This window comes from Agelaius tricolor, unplaced genomic scaffold, assembly GCF_023055355.1.
Source record: "Agelaius tricolor isolate 1412-34295 unplaced genomic scaffold, bAgeTri1.0.p SCAF_4, whole genome shotgun sequence".
In the NCBI taxonomy this organism is placed as follows: Eukaryota; Metazoa; Chordata; class Aves; order Passeriformes; family Icteridae; genus Agelaius; species Agelaius tricolor.
This window is the reverse complement of record NW_027269264.1, coordinates 21,165,391-21,179,845: the sequence shown is the minus strand read 5'-3', so window position 1 is coordinate 21,179,845 and position 14,455 is coordinate 21,165,391. Positions and strand designations below refer to the sequence as shown.

Here is a 14,455-nt window from a genome sequence, read left to right as displayed (position 1 = left end):
CAGCAGACACATTTGGCTTAAATGTCTCTTCTTGCAAACCCCAGAGCTCCATCAACACATAAGGCTTCCCACACATGAAGCTGGGATCTCAGACACATTCTTTCCACCCTCAAATCGGAAAATACTTCTAAAATTTTGTTGTTGGACTCCAATTATGTTATTCCATTTGTATGAGCACCTGCTAAGGGTGAACATAAATCCTTGGGACACGAATCACTAAATTTCACATGGATGATGTTGTAGTTAGATCCTGGTTTCAAATACCTGAAAGGAGGTTGTAGTCAGGTGGGGGTCAACGTCTTTTCATAAGTAACAAGTGACAAGACAAGGGGAGATGACCTCAAGTTGCACCAGGGGAGTTTTTAGATAGGATACTCAGAAAGATTTTTTCACTGAGAGCATTATCGAGTATTGGAACGGTCTGCCCAGGAAGGTGCTTGAGTCACTGTCCTGGGAGCAATTTAAAAAGTGTTCATATGTGGTGCAGGACACGGTCTAGTTGTGGACTTGGCTCTGTTCGGTTAATGGCTAGACTCAAAGATCTTAGATATCTTTTACCAGTGAAACAATACTATGATTCTGCATTTTTACTCACTGCCTATCATGGACAAAAGGCACCTGGGATGTTGTGATCTGCTATTCAAAGTCCAAGTCTGCTGAACGCTCCACAGAGGCTCTGGTGGGCATTGGTCCTACATGCAGGGTGGGCTTCCATGCAATGTTCAGCCCGACAGAGCAACACCTCCCACCCACTGGCACACATTGGCACCAATGGCCCAGCCAGTGACTCCTATCCAGCTGCTCCCTGGTCTTCCCTAAGATTTCTATGCTGGTATTTTCTTTCTTGAATCCTTGCTTGGTGAACGATCCCATCTTTGACAACCCTACTCACACCTCCAGCATTACCTTTCATACTGCTTTGGAGATGTTCCCACAGCTGTGCCAGCAGCCAGGCCCCAGGTCAGCAAGCAGTGTCCCATCAGGGCCTCCTGCTATGGCGTGGTGGGAAGCTCATCCAAAGATTGTGGAAAGGGAGTTTCACAGGTGGTCAAGTCATTACTCAGGACCCATATGCCTTTACTATTCACATCTATAAACCAAAAGGTACTGTGTTTAGCTGATTACATTTTCTTCCATTGACAGGGGTACTTCACCCCATAGCCACCTTGCCCTGGTGGACAATTCATGGAGGAGCATGGATCTTCTTAAGCACTTGTCAATGTGACCCTTAACAATCACTAATTGTAGTTTATCTTTCTGTCCCTCTCACTCTACCATAGAGCACAGCTGAGAGGCAAATGAAAATGTGTCCACCAATCTCTAGAGCTTGTGAGGCAGACACAGTAAGGTGAACAATGAGGACCTCTTCCTCTGCTGTGACTGACAGCATTTTCTCCTCAATACAGGAAGCTGCGTGAGAAGGAATGCCCAGTGACTTGGATTCCTGATAGAATTAGCTGACCAGGAGGCCCCCTGCATGAGTACATCAGATTTGATCCACCTCCCTATTAGATTTTGGGGTCAGGTGCTTAGCATGAAGGGATTTTTAGAGTTAATATGCCTCTGAATTCACTCATAGATCTGAAAAATTATTCTTCTGAAATAGCATCTACTTATGTTCTAAACATTTTGTTTTTGGACAAAAGGAACAAGTACCTGACATACTGACAAATGAGCTACTGTACTTAAACAGATGATTTGGGGAGTCTCCTTTCATTCTGGAACACAATCGGGTGTACATTTGATAGCAGCAGCATTTTCAAGCAATACTGACTGATGGGATTCCTAACAGAAAGCTTTTGTCAACAGTGACATCAGACCCAAAAGAAGAGGACGACATCACTGGCTCATCATCAAGCTAAAGGACTGACTTGACTAGACTGGGTGCTTTGGAAGAGGAAAGTAACCTAGAGCAGACATGGATTAAACTGAGAGGGTGTAAAAGTGTACACAAGCACAATGTGCTTATAAATTGGACTTGTGTCTTTTGTGATTACACAAAAGCCAGAACAGGAGGACGATTGTTGCAGAGAATCTGAAAATTTTGCAACATTCTTCACAGAACAAAGACCCAAATAATTTATTATTTTGGAATACTGTCTGACCCGGTTTAGGACTTTTCATTTGGCAGTATAAAGTACTAAATTGTGTGGGATGATGATCAAGGCCAAATAGTAATGCAGCCTGTTGGCTGAAGGTTTGCGCAGCACATCTCAGTTTGACTTCATAAAACCTACTACCAAACCATTTTAATCTGAGGGGTCAGCTGAACTATTGTTAAGGTTTATGTAAATACAGTACCATAAAGCAAATACTATACTAAGTATTAAGGATCATTTGTCTTCCTTAGTCTGTGCTTCATGTCTTGTTTGTACTGAAATTTTTACATGTCCATTTTCTTTTGGGAACAAAATGAGCATGAATGAAATGCTATCAGCTAAGAGCATTTTATGCTATCACAGTAATTCATTCTTTATATGTCTGGAGGGACAGTGTAAAGAAAAGTCCTATTTCAGGTCATTTAAAGTGAATATCCCCTCTCTATGTTAACAGCAGCATTTCATGTATGGAAGTACTATTGTGGAATTTTGTTGGTCAGATTCTTTTATTTGTTAGCATTGAGCCCAGTGAAAATTGACAGTAGTTACACAATAATGAGGTGCTGCTAGTATATATTCTTCCAATCTACCATGGAAAAAACTGCATGAGAAATAGCGCCATGCCAGAAATAAGGGCATGCTCTAAGCACAAACATCTTGTGGTAAGAATGTTGCAAGGACAAGAGGCAGAATCTGGTTGACATTTCATAACCTCATAATTTGGATCAGGCAATCCTACAGTGCGTCATTTCCTTTGATGATAAACCCATATTTTGTACCAATGACTCTTTCCAAACTGCTTCAAAAGCTGTACAAGAGCTCTAATAAGAGCTGTACTGAGTGTACTAACACTACTGTATTTTGGTGGGATTTTTTTGTTTCTTTGTTTTTTTAGGGTTTGTTTGTTTGTTTGTTTGTTTTAAAAAAGGCAAAAAGAAATACAGCACCTAGCTTTTTCTAATAACAAGAAATAAGGGAAGGTCTTTCATAGTTATGAAGTATTGTTCAGGGATTGGATGAGTTCTTTATATGATATTGTTAAAAACAACCAAGACAATGTATTCTTTACTAGGTGTCACAGCTGTTTGGCATTTTGTATTTAAAGCCTATCTTTAAAAGCAACCTAGATTTAGTTTACTTAAGCAAACAAGATGTGAGCTCACATCTCAAATGACTTGCACCCTGATGCCCTTAGAAACACTGATAAAAGAGAAATATCCTAAGACTAATTTGACACTGTGATTATTGTAGATCTTAAAAATTATTTAGACAACAAAATTTGTGAAGCTGTTCAACTTAAAGTAACATGACAGGTGTAGTTGAATAACCTGCAAATGTATTTACAAAAGTTACATTGATGACTCCCAGTAATCGCTTTCTCTTTTCAGACAGCTGCCTGAAACTAATTATCTCATTTTATCTTGAGATTTCCCTCAAAAAATTGCTGAAATCTCAAAATTGCTGCTACAAAAACATATATAGTAAAAATAACTCTACAACAGTCTGACTTGAATTGTAAAGGGATGACTTATTGAGGAATAATCTTATGCCTTTCCTAGATCAGATTAATATCCTATTAACTGTGTGGGAGGGAAAGAGTCTCACCAGAAGGCTCTTCTGTGTGCTCTGCAAAGATCTTCATTGTGTTTCATCCAGTCTTCATAAGTTTTACAAACACTGCTGAATCTCAAAAATTTTTAGATACTTATAATTCAGTCAATTAATATGCAAATGTGCAAATGTTACTCTAAGCCTGTAGCACGCTGAGTTTAATTTCACAGAAAACAAAATATGTTTTTTAAAATGCTATGCACACTGCTGTCCTTGCAGGTAAGAACATTCCTGCAAGTGCTAGGATGGGGAATCCTTAATTATCACTAACCAATAATAGGAAAGCAAAAGATTGTAAGTAATCCTTTATTACGCATTTTTATTCGTAAGTATTGGTATTTGGGGCATGCACACTAACACTGCAACAATTATATCTATCATAGCATTACAACAGAAATTATCTGAAACCTTGTATTTTTGCATTTTGTGAACAATGTTTTCTGCTTCTGCAGTCTTATTTGAGATTCAAACCAAACTCCCTCGTAAGTCAGGCTGATAAAGATATCCACTTCAAAAAATGACCAGGCAAGATTTTGGCACAAATTGCTATAATTTATATTACACAAGGGGATGTCACCAGTGAAGACGAAGTACCAAAATTTGTGATGCAACTTGAATTATTTCTGGAAAGGGAATGAAGCGATTCATTGTCCAGCAATTACTTAGAAGCAAGACAGTAAATAACCCAGATGTAATTATTTTTTATAGTCTTATTGGTTGTTATTACTGGAGGAAGATCTAGGGATATCGTCTTTGCATATTCAGAACCAGTCATGCTTATAGCACACACCATCATTTAAAACCAAAGCCACATTGAAATGCCAATGCATAGAATAAAGACAGTCAATTGTCTGGGACAGACCACACTCCATTTGCATGAGATTTGTGACAGTCCAAGATGCTGCCATTCTTTGCTATCATTCTGCCCATTTCTTCAGGGCAAATGCCACAGTAATAGAATGGAATGTGTGCTCAAAGTGTTAGCTCTTCCTTTTTCAGCCAAACACCAGACTTCCCACCAAAACACATAAATGGGGGCACCAGCATGCCTGTCAACACCGCTGCAACAATGGCAACAGGTACTGGAGAAGGAATAAACAGTATGGAGCACTTCTCACTGCAGCAGTTCTTCCCATGAACTGGCATCCCCGTGAGCACAAATGGAGACTTTACCTTTCAAAAGGCAAGTACTGGAAAATGTTTGAGGTAACTATCTTTGTTTTTTGCATTTTCAACAATGTGTAAGATAGGGACAAAGTTTCATCTCCTGCATTAGAATTACACTGGCAGAAGCTCAGACCAACAGCTGCCAGAGTGACATCTAACACCTAAGTGACATCTAATGCATAACTGCATTACAATCTAATGTATAAACATGTTATCCTGAGACATTATATAGCTGATAACTCTTTTCTTGCACAGATTAAAAGCGGTAGGAGTCATGAGAAGAACAAATATACATACATACTCAGGAGAAAAGGACAATTTTGTACTACTAAGCCACAATTCTTTCTAAATGGATGAAGTATATTTCTAGTCTTGCCAGTAGTATAAAAATAGTTTTCCACGATTAATACAAATTCAAATGAAACCTAAGAAGACATGCACAATGCAGTTAACAAACATGTGGCATCCTGCATTCTCTGAAATTGAAGTGAAATTGTTTATGAATAATTTTATTTATGAAAACTACTCCCACTGAAGTAGGAGCCCTTAAGGATGAAAATCTATTTATGCAGATAACTAGTATAGGACTGACAGGGCAATATGAGCATTTTGAACTGCTGTCATTGGACAGAAAAATAATTCAAATTCTGTGGCAAGGTTAATTCTTCCATTTGACAGGTTCCCAAATTCCTCTACTTTCAATGCAGAGGACTCCTCTTCAACAGGGTAATAAATAAATTTTCTTATTTACAGTATGTAGTTCACAGAACACAAGGAAAGATAACTTCCACAGAGAAAAACTTATCAAGGAACAAGACTCTAAATGTTTCCAGCTTTTCCATGTTTTCCATCCCTACCTCTCTCCATATCTTTATTAATATAAATTTAAATCATTAAACAAAAATACAGTCGCATACAACAAGGAATCAAAACCCCTTCCCCAGTTTCAGAATCAGGATAATATGGACAGGCATTGCCGAACAATGCTGAATTTGAAAGAACAGATCCTGGTGCATATCCAACCCCTGGCTGAAAAACACTGATACAGTTAATTCTCATAAATTCTATTCTTTTTAAATCCCTCTACTGAAGATGCCCTTCCCCTCTGAAATACAGTTTTATTTGGAACAACAAACAGAGAAAATCCTAATCAGTTAAAAACCTAGTATAAGTTAGAAATGTTATTCTTCATGTTCTTAAAGCCCTTGCAGATAGGGAAGAAAATGAATGCCACAACTGGGTCACATCAAGTAAAAATAATTTTTGAAAAGTATTTTTCATTGCAGAACATGTCAATTCTGTAAACCACAGACTACAACTCTCCTCATTTCTCTATTTGATCTTATTTTAAGCAGAGGCAAGAGGCACTAATAATTAGAAGACGACAGTAGAAGAAGTGTAAATCCATACCTGACAGCTTGACTTTAAACATGAAGAATACAGAACCACAGAATAATTATTCAGCCTGGAGTAGACCTCAGGAAGTTACAGTCCAATCTTCTTATCAGAGCAGACTTAGCACTAGGTTGCAATCAGGCAAAAAGGTTTAAACCGAAATGCACTATCCCCCTTAGAGCAGTTGGATTGGGTATATAGTTAATGTGCCTCCGGTAAAGTGAACAGTTTTTAACTACGTGCATATTCAACAAGAAAAATGGAGCAGCCGTGTAGCTGAATATACATAGAGTGTACATACCCGACCTCTTCCTGGAGACAAGTACACTTAACAAGAAAACTTCTTCAAATCAAACCATGCCTATCTTATGGGTGAATTTTATACAACAGTCTAGTTCTTCTAAGCACAGGCTGCATTGGTCACTGTGCAAAATTCCTGAACTCTGAACAGACATTAGTAAGAATTTTCACCTAATACTGTGGCAAAACCACATAATCATAAGAAGCCAGAAACAAGTGCAAAAATTCATACATCATTTTCTCATTTTTAATTTAGTAATTACTGAATTGTTTCAGAGCAGGCACTGCATTGCTTCAAACACAATCAAGTATCATTGAAATAATGTCAAAAAATAACCTCTTCACCTCAGTATACACACGCGCATATACACAGACATACACAAATTAATTTAGAAAATCTGTACATATGTATTTTTCAGGAAGCAAGTCAAAGAACTGTACCACAAAAAATTACTTTCTGTACTCTGACGCACTAAAAATTATAATCCATTTCTCTGGATTATAACCCAGTCTTCCCAGGAAGATAGGGCTTAAGGACACAAAATGCCATGCAGTACTATTTAGTAGAAAATGAACTGGTAAATAAATGTATCTATTTAGGGCTTAAAGAATACACAGAACTCCTTAAATAAAACAAATGCAAATTTATCAGAAATATTTACTGTCCTTGAGCTATGCAGGCCCCAGTCATTTGTGTTAACTGAAGCTTATCCCCTTTGTAGAAAACAGAAAGGAAGTATATGACTGGAAATTCAGGATACTTTATTTTCTGTTACTGGCAGCAAAGCTGGTTCAAGAAAGGTGTATTCTTGTTTAATCTGGGTCTGAAAGTCCATCATCTTGATTAGTTGCCTCATAATCACCCGCATTATCACCTAATTCAACGTCTTCCTCATTGCTCTCTGCGCTGTAATCGACTTCTTCAAGGAATCGAGGCTCATCTTCATCCAAAACATATGTAGTGGGGCTATAACAACAAGAAGCTCCATGAATCACATTAAAAGTATTATTTAGATTAACACATTCAGACTATGTGCCCTGTGTCCCTTTCCCAACATGCAGTAATCCGAAAATTACCTCAGGAAAGGGGCAGATTACCTGAAATGGGACTGGCTTTTTAGATGAGTGTAAAACAACTGAGAGACAAACCCATGTTTGTAACGCCTTGAACTAATTACTTAGTCATATACAACTCATTATCCAAATGTGCCATGACAAATCCGCTACACTAATGGCCCATAAGAATTTAATGTAAATACAGCAGTATCAGAAATTGCTGAAGAAGAATCCAACTACCTAAGGACACAGCCATTGTGGTAGGGTATAAACAAACCCTGTATTTTATTGAAACACACACTTTACTGAAAAGCACTGTAACCAATTACTTTATACATATCAGAGATGACAGAACAAGGGATCCTGGTTACACCTACAAATAAGTTCCCACACAAATCACTTAACTCCCATTAGATTCTCACACATTTGTATCCTGGTAAAACTTAAGATTTGTCAAGCATTGCAACTCTGAGGCAATGCACTTAGTGAACTGGTGCTCTGACTACAGAACAGTCTATGCCCTTAACTAATAGCATCGAAGAACTTTAGTGCTAACTGGAAAAAGGTTAAAATACAACTTTCTGATCCTCTCACCTCCCTAGAACAGAGAAAGGGATGACGGAGGAGGCAGAAATGTGCTTTCCAGACCCGCTTTTACTTGGGAGATAAAAAGCTATCTGCTTATAAGCGCTAAGTTCTCCTAAATATTTCATTTTTACATTAATTTTAAGGCCAAAAAAGGTTTTGTAATGCATTTTACCTAATAATCAAATCACACATAACTCATACAAAACAGTGAGAATGTTCTTATTGAGAAATATCATAAAGAACTTGTAGAAATATTTGCATAATAATTTTAATTAATTTTCTCTGAAGATACACAAAACCTAGCTTGTCTGTGGCTTTATAATTAAAAGGACTAATCACTGCTTCTTTCTGAAGACCTTTTAGGAGCTCAGCTGCACCACTTCAAATCTAAAATGCTATCTCTATTCAATATAAATCAATTTCACTATATTCTTCCTCTACCTATAACCTCAATGACATTCCACATTGTAGCATTTTGTACTGTTGACAGTTAATTCAAATACTGGGAGAAAAACTGTTCCCTAGCTTAGGGGGAAAAAAATATTTGCATTTAAAACTATCTGTATCATTGTTCACTAAACAAACCTGTCTATTAGCTATGGGAAACAGAAAGCTCCACAAATCAAAATACTTTATGAGTTATTTAAGCTGTAATTAGGGCAATAACCCACTGATGGTTAATGAACTGGGTGTTTGTAACAAAATTGTTTCCATTTTAGGAGAGACAAAGAGTGAAGAAAATAACCAGGATCTTTGCTAAGAAGTCTCTATCATTTCACATATGGTGAACCCAACATACAATAAGGATACATGTTTTGCATGAAGCACCTGTGGGAGAACCAGCAAAGGAATATAAATTTTTTGTTCTTTCATCCTGTAATGCTTTCTGCCCTAGGAAGTCACTACACACCAACAATTCCTTTAAGGAAAGAAGAAGTCGGGGAAAGAAAAAGTTTAAATGTTTCATTTATTTAAAGAAACAATCAAAGGGACTTCAGATGTATCGCATTCTGACAAGTCCACAGATTTTTTTCAATTTGTGCTTCTCATCACTTAACACAGGTTAATTAATTTTCATATGCAAGGAACCCACACCTCAGTTAAATCCACACAGAATAAACTGTGTAATTCATAGGAAATGGAGCCATTAAATCTCAACGTTGACCCAATATTATGTCAAAATTCTGAACACTGACAGAAAACTACAATGAGCCATGTCAAGGAGAAATATTCAACCAGTGACAGTGGGATGTTTTAGGCATTAGAGTAATCACTTATAAAAATTCATCTTAGTGAGGTACATAGAACAGTAAAGCTCTGAAAAATTCTATCCACTTTTTTTAGTTAATGTCATTATTTAGATACTAAACTAACACAGTTCATCCGGTTAAGAGAAAGGAACCAACAAAGCCCACCTTATGGAAAAAAACCACAGAACTGGGCACACAAGGAAATCACATAGTTCAGCTCTTCAAAGTGTCTTCTCATTTCATATAATATGTCCTATGTTATATCGTCTTGAAAAACACATAAGTATACTTATTCAATATACTTTTTTTAATAGTTGGATCCATTTATTTTACCTACTCATGTATGTGTAAACTTGTAGGCATGCCCCTAACTTGTGAAAATTCAGGCACTGTGAGCAGTCATTAAAAGCCAACCTGTCTGCTCTAACACATTTTAGACATTTGCTCTGGCACATGTACATCCAGAACTGAGGGATACATCTCACATTTAATAAAGCAAAAGTCAACATTACATGTTATTTTCTCTATTCAAGAGAAGTACCATTAGAATAGATCAAAGATTAGAACAGATGTTACTTAGAAAGCTACATAAAACTTTAAAATAAAAAACTGTCACTGAAATCTACTGCATAATAGTCTTTGCTTTCTAATACCATCCAGAGCAGCACACCACAACTTCTCAATTCTGCATTACTCAAATAATACTATAATATTTACTAAGGTTATTTTTTCCACTTTCCTTTCTAAGTTTTCATTCCTCATAAAACTGTATCCAAACTGTGTCACATACTGCTTGTATATTTGCTTTCTCATGAGATGTTGTCTTTTGATGTAGCAAATGTTAGCCTTGAATATTTAACTTTTCACTAATCTCTGTTCTAAAGGTTAGCATGAATCTGAGAAGTGTAATTATTATTCCACTGTTTTACTGAGGCTGGATCAGAAGAAATATAGAAATCAAATACCTGAAAAAATGTCTTACTGTTTAATCAAATTCTTTATTTGCCTCCCTGCTGCTCCCCACCCTCAGCATATCTTGTAGCGATATATTTTTAGCTGCTGTCATGCTGATTCTATGGGTTTTAATTTCCTAACTTTTCCCTTGGGCTCTTTTTAATTAACTTGCTCAATAATCCTTCTTCCTCTACTCCTATACCTCCTGCTTTTTCTTTTAAAGGAAACTATTATTTTGCTCAGGTTAGCAGAGGTTGTTTATCCCACACCTACAGTACTGTAATGCAAAGGATGCCACGATTTGTGTATTTTCTTTGAAGTCATGGCTGTTGAAAGAGAATACTATACGAAATTCTGAAGTTCTGCACATCTTACCTTAACATTTTATGGGTAAAAAGATGAATTCCTGAATGCCTGATTAATACACCTGATATAATACTATGGTCTTCGAGTTTATGAAGAACTTCAAGAATATCTCTTTCATTTAAAAGAGTATTTTCTTCATCATCTGCCACTAAATACACTGAATTTAGGAATTAATACAATGTTTTTCTAAAATGTATTTTAATTATTAATTAAAGCATACTTTAATTATTAAGGTCAGCCAGGGACACACAGCAGTGATATCAGCAACAGCACTGGCAGCCAGGGGCCGAGCACTAGAACAAGCAGGGCAGGGCCCCCAATGTCAGAGAAACATGAGTAAGAGCTGAGAGACCCACCAGGAACCATCAGCTCTCATGAGTGAGGCTGACATGGCCTGAGTGTTGCCAGCAGATTTAAATGGCCCCGGAAAGTGCGAGTGACCAGGGCGTGGTGCCATGGTCAGGATGTGGCACAGCAGTTCTCCAGGAAGGGCATGCAGAAAAGGCCACTTAATTCTCCCTGGGGAGGAAAAGGAAGCAGTCTCCTTCTGTAACAAAAATGGCATCTACACATCACAGCTGTCAGACTAAAACCAAGAGAGACCACAGCCACCTTATGTCTAGACCCAAATAGACTTGCTGAAGACTAAAAGAACCACCTGGACCCTCAGCTGCAGGAAACTCCATAATCTGAAAGACCCCCTGGGCCCTGAAGGCAGAGGTAGTTGTCATGGGTGCAACCGTGCCCAGATGGATAACCTGCCTTCTGCAGGTTGCCATGTTGTGTGAGAAGCTCATCAGGCAGCATATGATCTGGGAATCCAAGCAGGAGACTGAGGTATGGGATTATGCACTGACACAGGCAGAGAGGCAGCTGCTGCCTTGGAAGACCTTGGAAATAGAAGGTACATTAGCATCCAACCCTGAGATAGGCTTGATTGATTTGTAAGGCAAGGGAGACTGGACCTCATCTCTGCTGGGAGCAAAAGAAAGAGTCTCCCCCTTGCTACCAAATCACCCCTACATAACAAATACGACAGTATGAGGTTCGGAGGAGAAAACTCCACAATATGTAGTGAAGAACAAGAAGAGGAGAATGCTACAAAACTGGTACAATCAACCATTCATACAAGAATGAGTGCCACCAAAAGTGCATGAAGCATGGCAATTACTGGAGAATTCTCGCTGAGACACAGGGAAGCAGCCATTTACCCTCCAGCCTCTCTAGCAAGATTTCCTGCCTATCAGGGCCACTATCATCATGTCGCAAAGAGGTTACCAAGACTGGTAAAACCAGAGGAGTATCAACCACTCCTATGCTTTCATGCAGGGTTGAATAAGGTTGTAACTATGAGATTGTGAAATATCAAAAGGGATTTCATGTCTCTTGGAAAGACGTTGAAGGGATCAGGAACACAGTGTTCTCTCCACAACTGGAGACTAAGAGCAAATCATGCCTTACCCATCTGATGGCCTTCTATGATGGGATGACTACAACAGTCAACACAGGAAGATCAGCATACGTCACCAACCTACACTTCTCTAAGGTCTTCAGTGTCCCACGTGACACTTATCTCCAAATCTGAGAGACATGGATTTGATGAGTGGACTGTTTGATAGGCAAGGAATTGCCTGAATGGATGCAGCCAGAGAGTTTTGGTCAAAGGCTCCATGTCCACATGGGGGCTGATAACAAGTGGGATTTCTCAGGGCTCTATCATGGGACCAGTGCCCTGTAAGACCTTCCTCAACGACACTGACAGTGAAATCAAGTGCTCCTGCAGCAAGTTCGTAGATGACACAAAGGTGAGCAGTGCAGTTGACACAACAGAAGGACAGGATGCCATCCAAATGGACAAGCTTAAGAACTGGGCCCAAGAGAACCTCATGAAGTCCAACAAGTTCAAGTGCAAGGTTCTGTAACTGGATCACGGCAATCCCAGACATAAGCACAGACTGGGAAAAGAAGTCATTGAGAGCAGCCCTGCAAAGCCTCGTGGATGAAAAGCTGGACGTGAGCCACTGGTGTGAGCTTGCAGCCCAGAAAGCCAACCATGTCCTGAGCTGCATCGAAAGCAGCATGGTCAGCAAAGTAAGGGAGGGGAGTCTGCCCCTCTGCTCTGCTCTGCTCTGGGGAGATCCCAACAGGAGTGCTGCATCCAGCTCTGAGGTCCCCAGCACAAGAAAGATATGGACCTCTTGGAGTGAGTTTTGAGGAGGCCACTAAGCTGCTCAGAGGGCTGGAGCATCTCTCCTACAAAGACAGGCTGAGAGAGCTAGAGTTCTTCAGCCTTAAGAACAGAAGGCTCCAGTGATACCTCACTGTGGTTTTCCATTACCTGAACAGGACTTACAAGACAGAGGAAGGATGACTTTTTACACAGTCAGAAAGGGATATGACAAGAAGTAATGTTAATAAACTAAAAGAGAAGAGATTTAGATTAGATACTATGAAGAAATTATTTACTGTGAAGGTGGTGAGGCACTGGAACAGATGACCAAAGAACATGTGGATGCCCCATCCCTGGAAGTGTTCAAGACCAGGTTGGATGGGGCTGCAAGAAATCTAATCTAGTGGGTTGCATCCTTGTCCATGCCGGGGGGGTTGGAACTAGATGATCTTTAATGTCCCTTCCCATCCAAGCCATGTTATGACTCTATTATTTTTTAAAACTATATTACCTCACCATGTGTTTTTCATTTACATTAATGCTCAAAACATATTTTTTTCAAAATAATATGTTTATTGTCCCATAAAAGATATACTTGGGATTTTTCATTATCCACAAGACTCAATTACAGAAAAATTAATCCACAAGGTAGACGTAACCATTACCAATTTGAACCCCATGGAGATCAGCAGTTTTTTGATACTCCAGGGGATGTGTATACATTTTACAACTTTGGAACAAAAAATTAAGAAATATTCCCTGTCAAAGTATGGAGAGTTGCAGCTACCTGGGGAGTTGGGAAAGGAAGGAGAGGGAATTCTGAAGTACTAATGATTTCTTTTAAAACTGCTTTGTCATGGGCGGAAAAAAAAAACCTTCAATGAGAAAGACAGTTACAAGTATCACAAAGGAATTGTTTCTTCATACTTTCCCTTCTAATTTCTCTTTAGTGTCTATATTCTCTCCTGGAGATTAGTAATCCTGCTGCAGGAGGCAACATCACACAAGTAACTACAAGTGCAGTCCACTTCAGCTGCTCTTAACCTATGTAGTTTTTGTAAGTAATAAGGAAATTTTCTCAAGGGAATTTCCAAGGTTCAACAGGATGTATCCAATGCTTTTCCAAGCCATAAGACGCTGGACATACAAATCCTCTTTAATTATTTTTTTTAGGTATCTTCACATTTAGAGTTACAAAATTTTACTCCACAGCTTAATCACAAGTAACATCGACATGTTCAATGTGTTGTCACCCTGAAATACATTTTATGAAATTCAAAACTGAATCAAATCAGCTGGGATTCATCAATCATTTACTGTGGGCCGTAGCAGTATTTGGGTCATCAAGAGTAGAAGAAAACTTTAAAGAATGGTATGAAGAACATATAAGCAGTTCATCACACTTACTGGTTTTCTGTTTGTTCAGGGTTTTTTCCCTTGATTACTAGTTTCCTCATTTTGCCCTAGAGAAGAAAAACAGTGCTCTGAATACTACAGTC

At 38.6% G+C, this 14,455-nt stretch overlaps 1 protein-coding gene across 1 annotated transcript in view; it reads right to left on the bottom strand.

Annotated features, from left to right (window-relative positions):
• Window positions 1-4,000: 4,000 nt before the first annotated feature.
• Window positions 4,001-14,455, bottom strand: part of AGTPBP1 (ATP/GTP binding carboxypeptidase 1) — a 66,156-nt gene continuing 55,701 nt past the window's right edge. The window contains exon 27 of the mRNA XM_071424838.1: window positions 4,001-7,539. Coding sequence (XP_071280939.1) covers window positions 7,386-7,539 — 154 coding nt within the window. The 3' untranslated portion in view covers window positions 4,001-7,385. The remainder of the gene's footprint in view (window positions 7,540-14,455) is intronic.